Source organism: Eulemur rufifrons, chromosome 8 (assembly GCF_041146395.1).
Source record: "Eulemur rufifrons isolate Redbay chromosome 8, OSU_ERuf_1, whole genome shotgun sequence".
NCBI lineage: Eukaryota > Metazoa > Chordata > Mammalia > Primates > Lemuridae > Eulemur > Eulemur rufifrons.
Window position 1 is genome coordinate 100524620 of NC_090990.1, and position 21228 is coordinate 100545847.

The following is a 21228-nucleotide window of genomic DNA, read 5'->3' on the forward strand; positions in this document are numbered from 1 at the left end:
CTCCCTTGCAAGCCAGCCCTGAGCGCTGGGGAGGGTTGTAGCTGGGTCTGTGTGTGGAAGCCAACCTTCTTGGAGGACCCGAAAGACTGGTCCAGTTGGGAGGACTGAAGCCTGAATCAAGCCTTGTCTTCTCCCTCTAGGCTGGGAGTTAAGACAGAGAGTTCAATGGAGACCAGAGGCTCCCAGAGAGAATGGCAGTTCTAGGCTCCAATTCACCTAGTGATGGATGGGGGGGGGGTGGGGGCGGTGGTGAGGGGTGTTGTGATATGTGGGCCCCTCTGGGAGGGGAAGAGGAGGTTCTCCAAAATGGGCCCCAGACCTACAGGCAGGCTGGGTTGGTTCTAGGTCTCACTGTCAAACCTTGGCTTTCTCCTAACCTGGAGTGGGAGCAGTGGGCAGAGGGCCAGGTCCCAGTGGAGGTGACCCCAGACACAGCCTGGGGATCTGGCTAGCTGAGCGCACCATGCCTTCCACAGGGAGAGCTGGCTTGGGTGGGGCCAGGCAGCGAATATCACCTCTTTGGCTAGGGGAGGCTGGGGAGAAGCTGGACAGCAGGTGCCAGGGCAGTGCCAAGATATCTGGGCACTTGCTGCCACCCACTGCATCGGCACCAGGGGCAGCAGGTGGGCCGGGAATAATGACCCCTTCCTCAGGGAATGGGTGCATTTACAAGGCAGGTTGGCGCCAACCTCTGCTCTCCACCCAGCCTATCTCTGAGTGCTTAGTTGCAGGCTGCCTGCACCTGACCTGCCAATTAACCCTGGCAGGGGTATCACAGCCACCTAATCACCATCATTAAGTAAGGGGGCATGAGGACTGCATGGCTCCCAGAGACCTGTGGGTGAGAAGGGCAAAGGTGCTAACCTCTTGACTCTTAGACCCCTGGGGCTCTGCTCCACCACAGAGGCTATAGGCCTGGGGGAGAGAGGGGCGTCTCCACTCCTGGAGGACAGAGGGAAGCCAGATGTTTCCTCCTGCTCCCTCACACGTGGCCCTGACACCCGCCGGCACCCGCGGCCAGGTCCGGAAACAGGAGTAAATAATACAGGGGGAGGGGGCTGTGGACAAGAGTGTGGACGCTGTTTAAGGCAGAAGGTGATGCCACTGGAGGAGAGGGCAGTGAGAAGGTGAGACCAAGGGCAAGCAGGCTCCCTAACCCAGGCAGAAGCTGGACTCCCCTCGGACTGGCACTAGCATGAGGGACAAATGGCATTTAGGGCATGCCAGTGGGTCAGGGCGGGGGCTGGGGGCACCCGGGGCAGGCAGGGAGGGGGAGTCCGCGCCAGGCCTTGGCTCCAGCCCTTTCCGGCCCTTATTGTCCTTGGTGAGAACAGGACGCTGTCCCGTTCCCACTGCCTGGCCCCCCCAGCTTTGCTCCCCAGGGGCTCGGGAAGGATGTTGGGAAACAAGAGAGAGCCAGAGACCCATAGAGACAGAGATGCTGAGAGACACAGAGACAGATACAAAGGGGAAAGGTTCCATCAAAAGCAAGCACTGAAGCTTATTGTGAGCAGAGCGGGGCCTGGGCGCTGTGGGAACCACGAAAGAATGGGAAGCCGGGAGGCCCTGCCCTTGGGGCCCTCCTGGGCTGGCCTGCCTTGCGCACACTCCTTGACTTAGGGTCACTAACTTCTGCCTCCTAAGCAAACAGTGGTTGGCACCCTAGTACAGGCACAGTTGGGGGCACTTAATTGCTCCACTTTAGGTACATTTCTTCACCTTCCGCCCAGCACACTGGAAGTTCCTCAGGGGGTAACACCAGGATCATGTTCCCAAATCCCACCCCCACCCCTCCTAGGGCTGAGAGCCAGCTGGCCACACAGAGGTTGCACTGTAGATGCTATTCCGTTGAGTTCCTGCAGAGGCAGAGAAGTTCCCAGTTGGCCCTGGAGTTAGGCACCCCGATCACTTGCAGCAAAGGGTCAGGTGTGAACCCTTGTAGGCCTGACCACTGATCGGAATTGGAGTTTAGAGCATTCCCCTGTGTTTGAAAAACCAGCTGTTCCCACTGCAGCCTCTGTGGTGGCCGTGGGGCAGGGTGGGGAGCTCCTGGGCCCACAGGTCTCACTCAGCAACTCTCCCTTGGAGACAGATTCTCTAAAAGATGTAGAGAGGCCAAGGTCCCTTCTATCTGTTGAGGCTCCACATACACTTAAAAATGAAGAAAAATAGGCATGTTCATATTAGTAGTTGACAAACTAACATTTTTTAACACAAAATTACTGTATATATAATAAAGAGAGATAGAAGGGAGAGAGTTCCTCAGGGGGCAGTGCTAGGATCCTACATGTAGAGGAACGCGCACACTATTGGTTCTGTTCCTCTGGAGAACCCTAATACACCCTGTTTTAGTAAAATGGGGTAAAATGAAAGAAAGGCTAAAGTAATCTGTTCAAGATTATTCGCATTGATTAATGAAGGCAGAGCTGGAGTTCAAATTCACATCCGCCATATTGCTTAACCAATGTAGCTACGATGCATGGTTACGCCACACCATCTGGTCCCTGCCACCCCTCTGACCTCATTTCCTTGCTCTCTTCTCCACACTCATTCAGTCCATCCCACCCCTGGCCTCTGTGTGTCCCCTGTGCCAGGTATGCTTCTGCCTCTCGGCCTTTACACTTGCTGTTCCCATGCCTGGAACGCTCTCTCAGCAGATACCTACATTTCTCCCTCCTCCACATCGTTCAGGTCTCCATACAAATGTCTCCTTCTCAGAGAGGCCTTTCTGACCTGCTATATGACATACATAGTGTACCCCATCGCTCTGCAGCCCCTTATCTTCTATGCTTTTCTTCATAATACTTCTCACTACTTGATATATTAAGTATTTATTTGTGTCTTGTCTGTCTCCCTCCACTAGAATAAAAGCTTCATCGAAGGCAGGGAATTTGTTGTTTTGTTCCCTGGAATGTTGCTTAGCATATAGCAGGTGTTCAATAAGTCTTTATTAAAAAAAGAAGAACCAAGAACCTCATTAGCAGCACACCACTGTTACACTTTGAGCTCTTTATTGAAACTCAGCTTCTACCCTGCATCGACTCCGAATTGCTGAATCTCCAGAATGAGCCAGATGTTCCTCTCAGTTGCCCAGGATTGTTCCTGGGTCCCTCTTGGTCTTCCCTGGGATACCTTCCTTAGGAAACCCTGACTCACCGCAGCCCCTTCTCCAATTAGCAGCACAATTCCTGACCCGCCATTTCCTTTTGAAGCCTGTCTATAATTTTGTAGTATGTGTTTTTGTTGATTACATGTGTGTCTGTCCTGATGCCCCTATGGAACTGTGGGTGCCCTGAGGGCAGGGGTGAAGTCAACACAACCTGACTACCTGGAACCCTCTCCAAGGACCCAGTAATCACCTTGGCACCTGTGGGCACCCAGAAACCCCTGCTACCTGATGTGACATGTACAGGTGCACATGGGAGTGCACATGGTGCACATGGGAACCACTGATCTGAGGGACCAACCCCCCCAACACAAATACTTTTAAGGGGTCTTTAATCACCTGACCCTGGCCAGCTTTTCCAGCCTCATCTCTACCACTCCCCCATGAAGCATTCTTTGTCCCAGAGACAGCCAGGAAGGATTACTCACCATGAACTTTCATGCCTCCATGCCTTTGTTTAGGCTGCTCCCTTGGCCTTGGATCCCCCCTCCTCCCCACTGAACAACTCTTACTCATCTTTCCAGTATCAACTTAGGCTTCTGGGCCTCTATGAGGCCTTCCTCCCAGATAGTCAATCCCCTGCTTCTCTATGTTCTATTTAATTTTGCATATTGCTCCACCTTCAGTACACTAGATTAAGGAGTTCTCAGATTTGGAATTTGTCTCCCTCTGAAGCCAAAGCTAGCAAAAGGAGAAAACCCTAAGAAACATGAGCTTAGCCATCTGCAGAAGTAACCTACCTCAGGAGATGGTCAATGATGGTGGGGTGGGGGGAACCGCAGGGACTAAGGAGTGTCCTCAGCTCTGAGATGTAACTAATGACAGCTATTCATGACAACAAGAGTAACTACCACGGATCGTATACCTCCCAAATGTCATACATTGTTTTAAGCACCCTACCTAGATTATCTCCTTTAATTTTGAGAGCAACACTCTGGAGGAGGATCAATTATTGGTTCCATTGTACAGCTGAGAAAACCGAGGCTCAGAGAGGTTAAATTACTTGCCCAAGGTCACACAGCTAAATAAAGGAAGAAGCCGAAGCCAGGAGCCAACCCCAGGACAACTGGGCTCTAAAAGCCCAAATTTTTAGCTCCCAAGCTGCACTGCCTCTCATGCCCTGCTGTAATCACATGTACTTCATCCTACTGCGGCAGCAAAAGAGTGACGATCTGCAAAAAGACTGAAGAGAAAGAAGTTGGACCACGAGAATCTGCTGTCTTTTGTCTAGTGCTATCCCAGGCCAAATACCCTGTGTCTGGCAGGCTGGAGTCTTTGCAGTAGTTATATTTCCTGGGACCAGGAAAGCTGGGTTAGTTTTTCGGGAGACCATCTGATGCTAAACTGTCCCTCATTTATCTTACATTTATAGAAACCCTGCTGGATTTCTCACACTGTGCTTGATCCCGGAGTTAACAATGGCCCTGGTCAGGACAAGCAGGGAAACAAAACCCTGCAGCTCAACATGGTTAGTGCCTTCTGCAAAAGAGAGTCAGTGGGAGCACAGAGGAGGGAGATGGTGGCCAACCCTGCAAGACAGGATCAAGGCCCAGGAAGGCTGCCTAGAGGACATGATGCTTGAGCTGAGCATTAGAGAAATTTGCACCACATTTTCTTACAGCATATTTAGGGTTTCACTTTCTACATTAATTTTTTTTTTAATGCTCTGTACTAAGACTGTGAATCTGCAAATTGGTATAATAATATAAGGTGTGAGGTTGAAGTCTAACTTAATTTTTTCAAATGTTAAGCTAGTTGCAAGTGCTTTTCTAACAATCCATCATTCCTCACTCATTTGAGGTGCCACCTCTATCATATGCTAAATTGGTACACATGCTTGACCCATGCACTTTTTATTCTGTTCCATTGATCTAGGGAAGGAGGTGCTATATTGTGATGAAGTGTGCAGGCTCTAGAAAAAGATTGTCTAGGTTATGCCTCAGTTTCCTCTCTTGTGAAATGGAGATAGTAGTATGTATTTCATATGGTTACGGTGAAGATTGACTGAGATAATGCCCAAAAGGCACTCACCCCAGTGCCTGACACGTAGTAATCAATCAATGAATGTCAGCTGTTATGCTGACCCTACCTACCCATTCCTGTACCAGCCACACAGTAGAAGGAAATTGCTAAGAACATAGTTTGGAGTCTTATGGCACAGCCCTGCTACTTACTTTCTGCATAACCTCGGGCAAGTTACTTACCTTTTACCCTCTCTGTGTCTTGATTTCTTCATTCAGACATGGGGATATAAAAGTACCTACTGCAGCGTGTTGTGAAAATTAAACATGACTATGTCACACAGGGTAGGACACATAATAGCTCTTTAAAGAATGTTTACTCTTCTGCTGTTGATTATCATAAATTTATAATTTATCATCTATCTTTATGTGTGCTGGGGAAAACCCCTCCTCATTATCCTCCCCCCTCAAAAAAATATTCTGGGGAGTGGCAGTCTTTCAGGGCCAAGTCTGCTGTGTGTGAGTAAAACAGAATTCATGGATCTGCAAAGCTGATGTCCAGCCCCTGAAGTGTGCCAATATTTGAAAGTCATTGTGACCAGTGAGCAACCAGTAGGATTTGGTGGGATGGGGATGGGGGGATCCAGCTAGTGTTAGGGCTTTGAAGCTCATATAGCAGGCTTTTAAAAATGTTTCCATTTGCCTTAATTTTTATTTTAACAAAGGAATTTGTATAGTTTTAAAATCCAACTAGTTCTACAGAGCTTTTAATGAAAAATAACCGTCTCCTGATACTCTTCTACCCCTACATATGTACTCCTCCATGCAAACACTCTCCAGTTGCTAGGCTGCTGCTTCTGGTACTTGCCTCTGTATTTCTAAATAACATGCTCATATTATTATTTCTTTTTTTTCTATTTTAGATATAATTAATTGACTCCCTACTATAGAAGTTGAGGATTTTATTCTCTCTAATACCAACTCTCCTAATATGCTCCCTTCCCCTCTATTTAACTATATCCCAGTATTTATTAATATTAATGGTTAAATCAATACTTAGTTGTTTACATTATGGCTGTGAAAATATTCTTCACAGTTGAGCCATTTGTGTTTGTACTAAGACTGTGAATCTGTAAAAACTGCTTTTGTTAACATCAAGGACATAGGGCTGAGAAACTTAGTTTTCTAAAACCATAGACAGTCACAAACTTTGCTATCTGAAATCAGTCAGTGAGAAGGGAACATCCCACCTTGCCTGGAGGTCTGAGTCATGTGGATTACTTTAACACAGAGAAGTAGCTCTGATTTTCAAGCCAGGTGCAAAGTTTCAGACAATGGTTGACTGCAGCTGCTTCCCTGATTCCTGCTTTCTGCCTCCACCCCAAGAGGGGTTGAGTCTCTTAGCATCTCTGTATCTCCGAAGTCTATTGTGGCAATCAAAAAATGTTCAGTGCAGCCTGAACATCCTACATTTATCTTAACTCTGTAGTTTGCAAGTGGACCCTCAGTCCACTTCTCAGCCCAGACTTCTCGTTGATCCCTTTGTTATAGTCACGTTTACCCAAAACACTGCTTCATTTACATTTTACCTACCCAGGAGTGGCTACTTAGCCCCAGCTATCTGGGAGGCTGAGGCAGGAAGAGAGCTTGAGCCCAGGAGTTTGAGTCCAGCCTAGGCAATATAGCAAGACATCATCTCAACATAAAAATAAAGAAATTTAAAAAATATATATATTTTACCTAAAGTCAACCTTTTCCCATATTCTGTAATGACCCTGTTTCTTCTTTTGTTATGAGTTGCCCCACAGTTTCTCTGGGGTGTCCTCTCTCTCCCAGCAAGTTAATAAAGCTAACTCTGTCCAACGACAGATGTGGTCTTTATCAGACAGGATTTTATTAATTTTCTTTCCTTTCTTTTATAACTGTTTTATTTTAAGTTGATAATTGCCTAATCTTTTCTTTCACTTGGTTTTCTATTATATATATTAATCATGAATTCATCCCCAAAACTTTTTGAAAGAATTATATACCTTCTCTTAATGCTTTAAATGCATCAGGTAATTCCTCTGATCTGCCACATTTTTAAAAGGACATCATCCTGGAGCCCCTCTTCCTGTAGCTCCAAGGTATATTGTTTGCACCTCTGCGTTTCTTTTGAAAAATACAACTACCTCTGTTCTAACATTAATCTCAAGGATTCATGGTTAAGTTGTCAATGCAACTGCTTCCTTGACTTCTGTTTGTCCCCTTCACCCCAAAAGGCATCGGGTCTCTTGGCATCTCTGTATCTCTCCAGTCTATCAAGGTATCAAAACATGTTCAGTCCAGCCTGGGCAATAATATAGCAAGACCCCGTCAAGAAAGGAAGGCAAGAAAGAAAAGAAAGAAAGAAAGGAAGGAAGGAAGGCAGGCAGGGAGAAAGAAGAAAAGGAAAGGAAAGAGAAAGAAAGGAAAGAAGGGAAGGAAGGAAGGGAGGGAGGGGGAGAGAGAGAGAGAGAGAAAGAGAGAAGAAAGAAAGAAAAGGAAAGAAAGAAAGAAAAGAAGAAAGAAAGATGTTCCAAAGAGTCAATGAGTGACTGACAATGAATGGATAGAATTTCTGCGCTGGAGAAGAGTTGAAGGGGAACGATATGACATTCCCACCTTGTTGCAACGTTTAAGGGTGTCTCCTCAGGCTTTCTACAAGCCCCACGCCAGCTTGGAGCTGGGGCCCGAGGTGGGGAAGCAGAGCCGAGGGCCCTCCACACCCAGGCGGCAGTTTGCGGAGCACAGGGGGCTGACCACCACCCAGATCAGGACGGCGGCCGCCATGTGAACTACAACTCCCAGAAGGCCGCGCGGAGGCGGAGCGGGAGCCAGGCAGGACTTCCGGACGCTGACGTCGGGCCGCGCTGGGAAGGGGAGTCGCGGGGCAAAGAGGTAAGTGTATGTTGAGGGCTGTAGGGAGCGGGCGAGGAGGACTAGGGCAACGCGGAATGGGTCTCAAATGTAGAGCGGGTAGCGAGGTGGAAGGGACTCTGAGCTTTGCTTTCTCTTTCTGCAGTGGCCATGACGAAATTAGCGCAGTGGCTTTGGGGACTGGCGATCCTGGGCTCCACCTGGGCGGCACTGACCATGGGAGCCCTGGGCCTGGAACTGCCCTCGTCCTGCCAGGAGGTCCTGTGGCCACTGCCCGCCTACTTGCTGGTGTCCGCTGGCTGCTATGCCCTGGGCACTGTAGGCTATCGCGTGGCCACTTTTCATGACTGCGAGGACGCCGCACGCGAGCTGCAGAACCAGATCCAGGAGGCCCGAGCCGACTTAGCCCGCAAAGGACTGCGCTTCTGACACCCTAACCCCATTCCTGCCCGGACAACCCTCCTTCCTATTCTCCATTAAAGAGCAAGTTTATTTTCTAACTTTCTTTAGTTTGAGTAAGGAGAGTAGGAATTGGGGATTCTGTGCACCAGCGGTCGAGAAGAGAGGTGGAAGAACCATCTTCCTGAGGCCATCTCTGCCTTTATTTTTGCATCTTATTGGTCTTCTCCATGTTTTCCTCCAAAGGAGGCAAAGACCCCTTCTCAAGATCTCTCAGGATGGAAATACCATTTCACTTTCCTGGTCCTTTTAACCCTGTAAGAAGTACTTGAAGCCTGACTTCCATTCTTCATAACATCCAAGCTCTGTTCTTTTTAAGACCTTCCTGGGTCTTTCCCACCTCTTGGTTGTTTCTGACGCCTTTTCTGAGCCAACTCTACCAGCTTGAGAATAACTGGATCTGCCCTTGACCAAACCAGGCAGGTTGAGAATCATGAATAGAGAGTGAACCACGATGGGCAGGGGTGGGGAACACTTTATTTTAAGGCATATTCTAAAGCTATCACCCCAACCTCCAAAATTAAAAAAAAATAATCTCTCTGAAAAATAAAAGTGATTTAATCTCCTAGGTCCCACAGATCATCTAAGTAAAGCTGCTTTCTTTGGTCCCTCTATTCTCAAAGTTGTCTTTTATTCCCACAACCCACTGCACCTGGGGAGTCGGTCAGCAGGACCAGCTGAAACAAGGAGCTCTCTTTGGTATCAAATTGGTATTAAGGTGTCCAGTGGTCAGGTGAGCTGCCTCAGGTTTGCAGGAGCCGGTAGTTCCTGTCTTGTTCCTGGGGGTACTTCCAGAAAAGCCAGAGGCGGATAAAGCTGGTGAGGATTCCTGGAAGGTTGGGCACCTGAAATCACAAGGACTGCTATGAGGAGAGAAACCAGTTTTCCACCTTGCATACCTGTGACCCTATCCCTATTCTGCTTACCATGATGTAGGGATCTCTGAGTCGAAACCCATAGAGGGACCAGGAGGCAGAGGTAAGAAGGGTAGCAATGGTGAGTGAGAAGGAGAGACATTGTGTTGATTTAGTCTGAATGACCTTGGCCTGTGGGAAAGAATGAAAGACACTCCTGGCCCAGTCACATAGTAAAGTTCTCACTTGCCTAAAACTTCCTCAGGAAAAAGGTCAAACACCCTCCCTGATCTGTCACTCAACCCTTCTTTCATGCCTCCCACTCACGCACTTCTACTGCCTTGTCTCCTTCCAGGATTTGGGTCTCCCCTTCCTCTAGAGTATAAGCTTGTCTTTGGCTATGACAGCCTGGCCCTTATCTCCCCTACCTCCCTGGACACCCCCACTCACCAGGTCAGCCAGTGGTGAGAGGTACATGCTGATGGTGAAGACACTGCAGAAGAGGCCCAGCTGCTGAAGCCGGGCCTCAGGGTCGGGCACCAGGAGCCCAAAGTAGCCATAACCCAGGAGAAGGACCCCTAGCAGGGTTGCAGTCTGTAGCAGCACAGCACGCTGCAGGGGAGAGAGCAGCCTTACTTCCAGATGTGCCAGGAGCACTCTGACTTCCCTGCTAGAATTAATTCATCCTGCCCTCTCCCATGCTTCAGATGGGGAAGCTAACCTTTGTTTAAGCCTCCAGTATTGCACTTGTCACAGCCCCTTTCTAACCAGTGATGGGAAGTCTTATACACCCAGAACACTGGAGGCCTCCAGGGGAGGGAGAGCTATCTTTTTTTCTGTGAGCTTGGCACAAACAAACAGTAGGAGCTTAATAAGTGCTTGTATGATTGAGTGGGGAGGCAGGGCTAATCATCTCATTCTCACCCACTGGCCCTGGCTCTGAAAGAGATACCAAAGACAAAGCCCTTTCTCCTCAGCTTGTTGGGCAGAAATTCAGGGCAGCACGAGCATCTCAGGCTAGGTAGAGCTACCAGCCTTGCCTGAAGGGTGGCAGCGTGTGTCTCAGAAGGCTGCCTTCATGGAGGAAGAACTGCAAGGCTGGAGGGGCCTTCCAGGAAAGGGTGTCAGTGCCAGCCTGTTATAGTCTTCCAAGAAGTAGTGTTTGCCCAAGGCAGGGCATGCAGCAGAGAAGTGGGTCCAAGGGAGGGGCTCTACCTTTCGAGGGCAGTAGTGCAGATACACAGAGATATACAGGGTCTGAAGCACAGCACCCACTGCGTTGACGACGATGAGGGTCCCATCTCCCTTCAAGGCCCCATAACTCAGCCAGCCCAGGTTGCTGCAGGGTGGAGGGGAGGGACATGGCCCGCGGGGTTCAGTGTGGGAGGGGGACCCAAGGGGTCTCTTTCACACTTCTCCTACCCCTCCCCCCACCTCCCTCAGACAGCCTTTCCCACCGCAGCTGTCGCCCCTCTCACTTGACTTCCGTGGTGAGAAAGGGCAGGAACTGGACGCTGTCCACGCTCCGGGTCATTCGCATATGCCTGAGGTCCGTGCTGTAATGGGGCCCCGAGAGGGATGAAAGGTGGGCAGGGAGAACCAGGGTGCTGGGGGAGATTCCCGATGCCTGTCATCCTCCCCAGACAACCGCAGACCCTCCCCCAGCTCCCCTGCCTTCTGCCTCAGGCTGAATGATCAGCCTCGACCTTGTACACCGGTCCCCTCGACGCGATTCCACTTTGACCCAGGTTCCGGACGCAGCCCGGTGTTGTGGCCACGTCTCTAAACCCCTTTCTCTTTTCCTGACTTCCCGGTCCTGCCCCAGCCCAGCCCGGCCGCGCTCTCACAGGCCGGTGGAGAACATGCCGAGGGTGAAGACCACGCAAACTCCGGATAGGAGCGAGTCGAACACACCACCCGTCTCCATCACGCCCAGAGTCGGATCCCGCGCCCAGCGTCCCGCGCCAGCCGTCTGGCCCGGACCCGGGACGCCGGAGCCCCGCCCCGCGCGCACGCGGCTCCGCCCCCGCGCGCTCGGGCCGGCCCTCCGGAAACTGAAGCGAAACCCGGCCCTCCCCTCGAACGCCGAACCGGAACTCGGGCCCCGCCCCGCCGCGCGCCGGTCGGGGCTGTGGCGGTTCGGGTCGTCGCGCCGCCGATCCCAGTGGTACCGGTTCAGACCTTGCCCTCCAGATCCTGGTCGGTCCCCGTCCTAGGGCTCGGCCGATTTTGACCCCGGCACCCGCCGCTCCTCACACTCCGCCTACCCTTGGATCATTTAGCCCCCAGCCTCAACGCTTGTGTTCCTCAGGCCGGTGCACCTACGCGGTAGACCTCAAAACAAAAGCTAGACTCAACTGGACTTCAACACGCCTTCCATCCAGAGCGCCATATAAGAACCTTAGTTGCACAGGGTTTGGGAGATTTTTTTCCCGGAGTTTGCTGAATCCCCTTCCCTAAATAACAGGGATTGCCAGAAATCACCAAGTCTTTCTCAGATGCCCTTCCTCTTGAGCCATAGGGCCAACTTTACACGACTTGGCCAACCCACTAAAGCCTCTCACTGACCCCTTAGTCCAACCCACTTGCTGCTGGGAAGTTTCCCTCCCAACCTCCCACACGTCTCTGCTGATGGGGCTGTGGGGCGGGACCGCGTGCCTCAGCTGGCGTTCCCAGCTTCCCTGACTCACCCAAGCAGCGTAAGTACCTGGATGGTATGCCAAAGCCCAGCTCTGAGGGGGTGGGAGAGTGGGTAGAGATTGGACAGGAAGATCTCCTAGAGTGGAGTGCAGCTTAGATCCCGAGAGACTGCTGTAGGAGCACTCCTGTCCCGGACTACCCTCAGGGGAAGAAACAGCCCACCCTTTGGGCCTGGTGAGGGGCATGTATTCTTTGGAGAGAGAAAGAAATTCAAACCCACTTGCTATGGGCATAGCACAGAGCCTAGCACATAATAGGGACTCAATGGTCATAAATTAATATGGAGTAGCAGAAAAGCACATCCAAAAAAAACCGAACACTTTATTTTGAGACAAAGAACATTGTATAAAAAAAAACTCCAGTTGTAGAAATCAGCACAGACACACAGCAAGTTTATATACAGACACTGTACATACGGGCCCTGCCCTTTAGGCTACACTCTAGGCAGACTGTACACATGGGCACTGCCCTTACAGCTACACTCTAAGAACAGGTTGGCACAGCCCCCCTGCTGGCATAGCTCTGGGGAGCACTGCCCCAGGATGGGGGAGAATGCAGTGCCTGGGTACAAACCTCTCTACAGCAGCTCCACAGACGGAAGTCTTGCCAGGAGATGCTGGGTCAGCCCAAGCATGCTACCTCTCCTGTACCTGGCTCCGAGCAGGAAACTGTTTCTTGCTTTTCCTTCACTCAGTTCATCTGAACATCCTGGCTCGCTCTTGGAGGGGCATCTTTGCCAAGCTCTGTCCATCCATGTGGCCCCAGGCCTCTTCCAGTTTGGCTCCCACTGTGCCTTTTTTAAGGGACCATGTCTGCACAGCTTGTTTCTTTGTCTTAAAGGCAGGAATTGTGGGGAAAAGACTGTCCCCACTTTTTTCTCCATCCCTTTGAGATGGAGGTGGAGATGGCACTGCCAGGCTGGTTGACCTCCTTTGGGTTCAAACCCTTAATACTGACCCGTTTTGAGGCTGCTGGGTGACAGCTTGTGCATGTGGTGGGAGTGGTTCCCAGGGCTGGGGCTTTGGGAGTGGCCCCAGGACACGTGTGTGGTGCCTGCTCCTGTCCCCTTAGCCCAGTTCCAATCCTTAAGGCCAGGTGTGGTGTACACCTTCATGGGGTTTGCAGCAACAGAAGTGGCAGGAGCAGCACAGCCCAGGCAAATGGGAAGAGGCGGGGGGCGGCACTGTAACCGATGCTATGTAGAACCTGCACCTCCGGGTCATCTGCAAGGTGAGAGGGCAAAGGCCCCCATTGTGAGTGGCCCCACTATTTGCACTGGCCCTTCGCACAACAGGGTTTCCCCAGCCCCTGCCTGGAAAAAGAGCCACCTCCTGTACATAACCTCCTCAAGCAGACCCCTTCTTGTGCCCCAGACCCAATTTGCTGCAGCTACCCACCTGCTGCAAGTCTCTTCTCCTGTGAATTGGCGTGGGGCTGAGGACTGTGAGCTGAAAGACAAGAGTAACAGTAGGTCAGGCATTGTACCAGGGAGGCAGAGGGGTGCAAGTGCTGAGTGGGCTGGGCTGTGGGACTTCCATACCATCCCAGATCACTAGACCAGGCCCAGCATAGAGATGCAGGAGGGAGGCCCACAGGGCCCTGACACTCACTGATTTTGCCATTGACAGTCACCTTCAACCTCAAACACTGGTCTTCTTGGTGGTGGATGGGTTTGGCTGCAAGATAAGCCCACAGGGGGTTAAGGAAAGAACCTTTGTTGGAATAAAATATAAGCCCAAGTGCCTCTGGCCCTGCTTTCTTGGTTCCCTACTAATTTTAATTCCTCTCTTCCCTCTAATCTTGATTCTTACTCTCCTTAGTTTTTGCCGACTTCCTGCCCAATGTTCAGCCCAACCTTTCATTCTTTGGAATAACCCTCAGCTTCGGCACTGGTGGCAAAAAGAACACAGACACTGTCCCCTCCCCCCATTCCATCCTTCACTCCTCCAAGCCTGAAGTTGGGTGAGGTCTTCACAATATGTTCCCGTTACCTGGCCCATTTTATATTACTCCTGCCTAGGCCCCAATGACACAGTGAGTCCTAGATCCATTCTATACAAAGTTGATCTTTTTTTAATTTAATTTAATTTTTTTTTGGTAGAGATGGGGACTCGCTATGTCACCTAGGCTGGTGTTGAACTCCTGGGCTCAAATGATCCTCTTGCCTCGGCCTCCCAAAGTGTTGAGATTACAGGTGTGAGCCACCGTACCTGGCCTGATATTTTTTTCTTTTTTTTATTCAACCCCTGGTCTGATCCTATAACTTTTAAAATCCACCAGTGGCTCACCACTGCCCTTAGGGTAAACTTCAAACTCCTTAGCACTTTTTAGGTCCCCATGATCTGTGCTGTCCACCTCTCCAAGCTCACCTTGCCCCACTTTCTGTGTCCCTCTCACTCCAGCCAGGCTGAAACACAGGAAGTTCCCTGAGGATGTCGTCCTCCCTTTGTCCATGTACCTGCACGCATGGCCAACTCCTCTGCTTTTCCTAAGCTCGGGGTCATCTTCCCCACCAAGCCTTCTCTGAGTCCCCTAGCCTTGCAGGTACCCAGGTCATTTTCCCAAGGCCCCTGTGCTCATGTTTGCCATATCACACTGTTCTAATGGTTTGTTAACCTATCCGTATTTCTTCCCAGCTTCCCTGAGGACAGGGGCTCTGTAGTGTTTTATTTATCTGTATGCATAGTGCCAAGCAGAGTGCCTGCCACACAGTAGAAGCTCACTGCACATTTGTGATGTGAATGAATGGAAACAGAATTCAGGATTGGAAGGGGCCCTTGCTGCTTGACTTCCCATTAAGCATGTACCCAAGCATAGGCACCATGCCACTGCACCCCCCAGGATAGGCGCCTGTGTGCATGCCTCCCAGGTACTCACAGATGTAGTAGTAGCTGTGCCCTTCTTTGAACTCCTTGCCTAGGGTGAAAGGTGTGAAGCGCTGAAACTTCTCAGACAGCTTCTCTGGGCCATGTTTGGCATTGGGCTGGTTGCACTGCCAGCGGACCTGGTCCTTGGATTGGGGCTGGCACAGCTGGTACTCCTCACGCTCCACCAGGTACAGTGTGTACCGCTCCATGGCAGCCTCTGCCACAGAGTCATCCTCATAATGCGGACAGATGATGTCCAGGTAGTCATTCAGCCTCACGTGTACCGTGTAGTCCTCTTTCCAGAACCTGGGCGCCCGAGGACGAGGAGGAAGCAGGTGGACATTCAGAAGCCAGGCCAGAGCCTCGAGCCTCCACATGTTCACACGACCCCTCACATTTCACACTAGACTCCCTGAAGATTTTTCCAAAATCTCAACTCCCAATGTGTACTGATCTTGATCTCTTACACATCTCTCCACCATCTCCAAACACTCCCCCAACTGTCTCCTATTAGTATTTCAAATAGCATCCACTCAGTGTCTTTCAGACACCCGAGCACCAGCACTTTCCAACCCCCCTGATAATTACCCAAGGATGGGCTCCTGCCTGTATCTCTAGCTCACTCATCATTCTCTTCTATCCATAAATATTTCCCCAAATCTATTCTACCGGTTGCTTTTAAATGTGATTAGACCTCAATCTGAGACCCTGCTGGGCCATCCTGTAATCAGGATTCCTGGGCCCCTGACACATCTATGTCTTTACTTCTCTCACTCCTCTCATTTTTCCCCTGACCCACTGAGTATACTTCACATTTGCCAGCTTTGCTTTTCCCCAGACCCCCCTATACCCAGGCCCACAGATAATGGCCGTAGTCCTTTAAGTTAAATCATTCTCATCAATCCATTCAGTCCCCTCAAATCTTCCTTTCTGGCTACTCAGATTTAAGCCCTGGTCTCCTTGTCCCCTTCTCTCAGTGCACCCCAAAACCTCCCTGTCCCTTTATCTCCAAAAGCAACACTTGCACCTCCCCCCAGATGAAATGTGGAGTTCTCAGATTGAGGCTGCCTCTCCCCTCCCCTCCTCCCAAGGGGCAGCCAGCCCCCTCCCCCAGTCCATTTTCCCCAGGCCCCACAGGCTCCAGCCTGACTGCCCACCGGCCCCTCCCCACCAGCTCCAGACACCTGGCTCCAGTCTGGGTGGGGTCCCAGGAGTGGGAAAGTGCCTCCCCCCACCTCCAGCTGGTCAGCTTCTCTGAATTCCCCCAAGCACTGCCAGCTAGAGACTCAGCAGAGTGAGCTGCCAACTTGCTTCAAACCAAAGCCCTGGGCATGGGTGGGGGCAGGGGCAGGGGGAGGAGTTAGGCCACCAGGACTCTGAGGTGGGCACCACTGCCCAGTCAGCATGACCCCCCAGCGGCCGGCTTTGCAGCAGCACGACAACCCAGCGCTCAAGCTAGGCTTGCAGGGCCCCTCCCCCACCCCGAGGGAAAGAGAGAGAGGAGCAGAAGAGGCTTTTAAAATTCCACTCTGGAGAGATAAACATAGAAGCCATTTCAGAACAGGTATTTCAGCTCTGGGCCTGGCGTCTTTCCCCCATTCCCGTGACGGGCACTGACTCATTCCTCATCCACCTCTGCTACCCGCCCCGGCACTCAAGAGAACCTGTGAAAATTTACCTTGTCAAGTGTGGACTGCCCCCAGGACCCCAGGATGGCACAATGCCCACTTGCCCCAGCACTGTCCTCTAGGCAAGGGGAGCTAGCAGGTCTGAATGGACAGGACAATGACAGCCTATAGCACAAGGAGGCCAGTGCCCAACAGTGGCACCGCCCTTCTCACCACACTGCCCCCGCCTGGGGCCTGGAGATCCCAGGGTCAGTGCCCACTGTCCTGAGTCACCTATGCTCCCAGACTCACACCCGCCCAGCTCAATGCCACCTCATATTTGCCCCCAAGCTGGGCCCGGCTTGGCTGCTTATGGACTCCACGCTGACTGGCTTCTCTTTAGTCCTGGGTACAGTAGGGTGTGTGTGGCCAGAAGGACAGGACAGAAGCTGTGCTTACTGGGGGCACCCGTCACCCCCCTCTTCTGGGGGTACAATCTGATCCACTTAGCCCTCGATTGACTCTTGCTCTCCATCTGGGAAAGGGGGGCAGCGGCGTCAGGGAAGGCGGGGAGGGGGGCAAGGAAGAGGCTCCTTCCTGAAAGAGAGGAAACCTGGGAGCTTGGGAACGGAAAAGGCCAGGGTCCCCCCCTCCCTACTCATGGCTTCCTGTCCCCTCCTCCTCCTTCAGTCAACACCTGGCATGGGCATAAACAGGGACTTTGCTCTCTCCCACTACTGGGACAAGATTGATTGGGTCAAGGAGGCAAAGAACAGGCAGCAAGGAGTGGGGCAGGGAGGGCTGTCTGGGCTGCCCTGGAGCCCCACGGGCAGGAGGGCATTGCCCTCTGGGGTTGGCAGCTGACTGTCCCCTGCCCCACCCCAACGTGCCACAGACAGCAGACCCCCCACTAGGCAATGCCACGGGGTCAGAGGAGGCTGGCACGATATTTCTCGAGGGGACTGGGGGACAGGCTCCTTGGGGCTGAAGGTGGCTAAGCTTTGAGAAATGTTTTTTGTGACCCAGCCCTCCTGTCCCTGCTCCACCCTAACCCTCTCCCTGTTTTCCCGGCAAATATTCTTCCCATAACTTCAGAAAACTCAAGGGCAAGAACAAAGGGTCCGACAGAGTCTTCCTCCCAGTACCATTTGCCTCACAGCCCTAAACCTGCCCTGGAAAAGTTAACTCCTTCCTGCCCAGAGCCCTCTGTAACCTTTTAACCCCTTCCATTCCTTCTGAAGCTTTCCCATGACTTCCCTCCATCAATCTCTTCAGTTTTACTCCTTGAACCCCATAAAACAGGTGTTTCCCTCAACCTACCAATGCACAGCATGTGCCTCACGTCACCCCAAAAGACCCCTTGTGGAGGGTTTTCCAGGGTTGCCTTAAGTACAGAGTGAATGTTTAACACCTGAACCCCAAGTCCTTCCCAAGGGGTCCTTCCGGGTTACCTTGAGCACTCTGCTCATTCTTGATGTCATATCAGGTATCTGTCAGTATGAGCAGTTTGCCCAAGGGATACACGAGGAAGGACACAGAAACTTCCATGGTACTAGAACAAGAACCCTGGCGGCTAGGGAGGATGGTCTACGCTTGGGGCAGGAACTGGGTCCTTCACTTCAGAGTAATAGTGGTGCCAGGGAGAAGGAAGGGAAAAGCAGAAATAGTGTCTGCGCAAGTAGACACGAGCCGGTTCCTGCCCTAGAGTGGGGTGTCCCCACATACGGGGCAGAAGTGAGGGGAGGAAAATCTGCAGACTTCCTCCCACCTCTGGTCACCTCCCCTCGGCTCAGGTCAGAGGCTGGTGGGGACAGTTATCCTGGGGGGGAGCAGTGCCAGCCGGCTGCCCAGGCTGTCAGCGGGAGACTTGGGGCTTACTTGGGATTTGAACTGTTCCAGAAGACGGTGTGGCGATCAGCAGCGGCCAGACTGCAGCAGAGACCCAAGAGAGGGGCCCAGAGGAACTCCATAGCGTGGGGCCTGGCCAGGCCGGGCGGGGACGAGGGGCTCCTGGGGATCTGGGTTCCCGCTGGCTTTCTCCACGGCTCAGTCAGCACTGCGCTCACAGCTCTGGCCCCTTCGCCCAGCGACTCCGCCTTTTGGGCCGGCGCCGCCCGACACCCCGCCCCGTCCCCGCCCCACCCGGCGCGCGGCTGCCCCGGGGCTTGGGGGCTGGGGAGGTGGAGGAGGGGCGGGCCGGGGAGGCGAGGAGGCCCGGGGTGAGAGAGAGCGGAGCGCGCTCCTCTGCCCGCACAAATCTGCTCAAAGCTGCTCACTTGCGGTCTGCGTGAAGCTCTGTGGGCCCGTCTGGGTGGTGGGTTTGTGTCCCTGGGCGCAGTCGCGTGCGGGAGAAGGGAACCATCTAGCACGTGCGAGTCTGCGAACGCGCGGGCGCGGGACCCGGCTTTGCCGCGCCGGGCGCGGATCTCGCAGCGTGCGCGGTTGTTCTGTCCCGCACCTCTCCCGAGCCTCGCACACGCATTCCCCGCCGCCCGCGTTCCCACACTCTCCACGTCCCCCACCCCCTTCCCGGACTCTGCGCCCGACTGCCCCTCCCCACACACCACACACACGCGCGCGGCTGTTGTTTTTGTTGGGTTTGTCAATGTTGTCTTTGTTCAGGAGATTGTGTCATCGCCTAGATGCCGGGAATAAAGTGCGACGCTGTGTGTGATCGAGTGTGTAACGTGTGCGGCTGGGGCTAAGGGCACCTCTGTCCAGTGCCTGCGCGCACGAGAGACAGGAGGGCCTTTGGGCCCATTAGGGATCCGTTCTTGTTTCTAGATGCGCCAAAGGGCACTAATGACCTGTGTGTGTGTGACAACACACGTGTGTACTGTGCGAACGGGCTCTTGACTATGGACTGTGAGAATGTAGGCATGAAGGGCGACAAACTGTAACCACACATGTACATCTGGCGTGTGTAAATACGTGTGATGGCGCGCAAGTGTGAAAGCGTTTGTAATATCACAGCCGCCTGTGTGGAAGCGTGTGAAACTCTTTGACATACGTATGCTAATGTTTGTGAACAGCGTGTGAAGAGGAGGGGAAACGTACAGGCGTGCAGTGGGGGTGGGGTGGGGTGGGGGTGCGGGGTGTTCGTGCGGCGTCCCCCCCCCACTGTGCGGCTCGGGTCTCTCAGTCAGTCAGGCCCCAGTACCCAGCTGGGGGCCCCCTTCCCCGCGCCAAGTAAACAAACTCGCTGGAATTCGCCTCTCGGGGCGCTTCTCCCAGCCGGATCGGCGGCCGTCTGGAGCGGGGTTGGCGGGCGGGTGTCAGTTCCTGGGGTGGAGAGGGCCGGCAGGTGTTTGATTAGGCTCCAGAGTGTGCCTGGAGCGGGAGAGCCGACTGCTATGTGTCTGCGTGTGTTTGGTGGTTTGTTTGTGTGGTTGTGTGCGCGTCCTGGGTAGGTATTGTGAGTGTGTGTGCACCCCAGGCTGGCCCTTCCTTGTGTCTGCGAGTCGCGGGAAGCCACCAACCCCGGGCCCCTGGACGGCTCAGGCTCAGATTCCCCAGTTCCCAGGCTGTTTCATCCTCCTCTTTTAGTGCCAGGCTTGGCGACAGCCCCTGTAATTACGCGGGGCCCGGACGCCGCGGCAAGTCCGGCGCTGACCCCGCCAGGGGAGGAGCCTGGAGCCGGGGAGGGCCCTGCCAGCTTCCCCCTAACCCCTAGGGAGCTCAGACCGCAGGAGGCTTACAATAAATATTTACTAAGAGCCAACTAAGTGCCAGGCCCCATAACCCAGAGGCCAGGTCAAGGCCCGACTTTGCGCGTGGCCACCCCAGTCCGTACCTCGCCCCCCCCCCCCCCCCCGCGCACCTGCCCCAGGCGACGTGCCTGGCCCCACGTTTATCCGAGGTGCGGCCCGCCCCTCCCGCAGGGGCCGAAGTCTACACGCGGATCTGCCCTAGGGCGGCACCTCACGCGCTTTTTGCTCACCTAGGAGGACACCTAGGTGTCTGCCTCCCACGTGCCCCTGGCGAGAGTACGCCATCCCAGCTCGAGAGTTCCACAGAGCTGAAGCTCCATGAGGGCAGGACTTTTTGCCTTGTTCACTGTCCTATTGCCAGCGCTTGGCACAGCACCTAGCCCATATAGTAGATGGTCAATAAATCTTTGTTGAGTGAGTGAACTTACTGTTCAGTGAAGGTACTTCACTTCCTCTGGGCATACTGCTCAAAAAAGAAACCAGCAGAGGGGTTAGGGGAGGGGTGGTGTTAGCTCTGTAGAGGGTGGCCCCGGATTGCTCCCTGGAGGAGACAGCTTTGGGCCGGATTCCCTCGTTTCTCTGACCGCCAGGACTAAGCGGGAACGTGTGGGGTCCCACGCTGCGCTGCTCGGGCGGGCAGGTTCGGGCTCGCTGAGCCCAGCCTGGCGGAGCCACGTCCGCTCCCGCCCTGCCTGTGTCTGGGGCTGAAGCAAGCGGGGTGGACAAGGGTGGGGGAAATTCTGGGGGCAAACGGGACGCAGAGCCCTCTTTCCCTGGTTCAGAGCTAGACTTCTTCAACATTCTCACTTGAGGCCTTGATTCCATCACTCCTCTATCCATATATTTGTGCGTCTAAGATAAAATCCCCACCCCTGGGGAGTCCCCCAGACCAGTAGGGGAAATAGACAAGCTATCAGCACAGCAAACTTGCTAAGTGTCAAAGATAGCTCAGCCTGCAGCCCCACCACTCACATTCGCACTGCCCTCACCCCTCCTGGAGCCGCTG

General features: G+C 53.0%; 3 protein-coding genes across 9 annotated transcripts; 1 reads left to right on the forward strand and 2 right to left on the reverse strand.

Annotated features, from left to right (window-relative positions):
• The first annotated feature begins 8008 nt into the window (after positions 1-8008).
• Positions 8009-9057, forward strand: DPM3 (dolichyl-phosphate mannosyltransferase subunit 3, regulatory). Its single transcript, XM_069478654.1, has 2 exons — positions 8009-8046; positions 8171-9057. Exon 2 carries the CDS (start codon positions 8176-8178, stop codon positions 8452-8454), a length of 279 nt encoding a protein of 92 aa, XP_069334755.1. The 5' UTR covers positions 8009-8046; positions 8171-8175; the 3' UTR covers positions 8455-9057.
• Positions 8942-11327, reverse strand: SLC50A1 (solute carrier family 50 member 1). 5 transcript variants are annotated; one of them, XM_069478649.1, is made up of 6 exons: positions 11186-11327; positions 10817-10894; positions 10554-10677; positions 9789-9950; positions 9411-9530; positions 8942-9329 (listed from the first exon to the last, which is right to left on the reverse strand). In XM_069478649.1, exons 1-6 carry the CDS (start codon positions 11263-11265, stop codon positions 9228-9230), a joined length of 666 nt encoding a protein of 221 aa, XP_069334750.1. In that variant the 5' UTR covers positions 11266-11327; the 3' UTR covers positions 8942-9227. The 5 variants fall into 5 exon arrangements, with proteins under 5 accessions (XP_069334750.1, XP_069334753.1, XP_069334751.1 ...); XM_069478652.1 differs by lacking the exon at positions 9789-9950; XM_069478650.1 differs by lacking the exon at positions 9411-9530.
• Positions 11328-12299: 972 nt separating this feature from the next.
• On the reverse strand, positions 12300-18632 carry EFNA1 (ephrin A1). 3 transcript variants are annotated; one of them, XM_069480490.1, is made up of 5 exons: positions 18391-18632; positions 14916-15211; positions 13649-13714; positions 13436-13486; positions 12300-13261 (listed from the first exon to the last, which is right to left on the reverse strand). In XM_069480490.1, exons 1-5 carry the CDS (start codon positions 18480-18482, stop codon positions 13149-13151), a joined length of 618 nt encoding a protein of 205 aa, XP_069336591.1. In that variant the 5' UTR covers positions 18483-18632; the 3' UTR covers positions 12300-13148. The 3 variants fall into 3 exon arrangements, with proteins under 3 accessions (XP_069336591.1, XP_069336592.1, XP_069336590.1); XM_069480491.1 differs by lacking the exon at positions 13649-13714; XM_069480489.1 differs by having other exon boundaries at positions 12351-13261; positions 13436-13714.
• Positions 18633-21228: the final 2596 nt, after the last annotated feature.

What these genes read in the sequence shown, in the direction of transcription:
- DPM3 (XM_069478654.1), top strand. Translation starts at nt 8,176, where the DNA reads ATGACGAAATTAGCGCAGTGGCTTTGGGGACTGGCGATCCTGGGCTCC.
- SLC50A1 (XM_069478649.1), bottom strand. Translation starts at nt 11,265, where the DNA reads ATGGAGACGGGTGGTGTGTTCGACTCGCTCCTATCCGGAGTTTGCGTG. An exon ending in TTTCTCACCACGGAAGTCAA is followed by an intron (nt 10,678 to 10,816) that starts GTGAGAGGGGCG and finishes TCCACCCTGCAG; the next exon opens with CAACCTGGGCTGGCTGAGTT. An exon ending in TCAGAGATCCCTACATCATG is followed by an intron (nt 9,330 to 9,410) that starts GTAAGCAGAATA and finishes TTGTGATTTCAG; the next exon opens with GTGCCCAACCTTCCAGGAAT.
- EFNA1 (XM_069480489.1), bottom strand. Translation starts at nt 18,482, where the DNA reads ATGGAGTTCCTCTGGGCCCCTCTCTTGGGTCTCTGCTGCAGTCTGGCC. An exon ending in TGGAACAGTTCAAATCCCAA is followed by an intron (nt 15,212 to 18,390) that starts GTAAGCCCCAAG and finishes TCGGGCGCCCAG; the next exon opens with GTTCTGGAAAGAGGACTACA. An exon ending in GCACAGCTACTACTACATCT is followed by an intron (nt 13,715 to 14,915) that starts GTGAGTACCTGG and finishes CTTATCTTGCAG; the next exon opens with CCAAACCCATCCACCACCAA.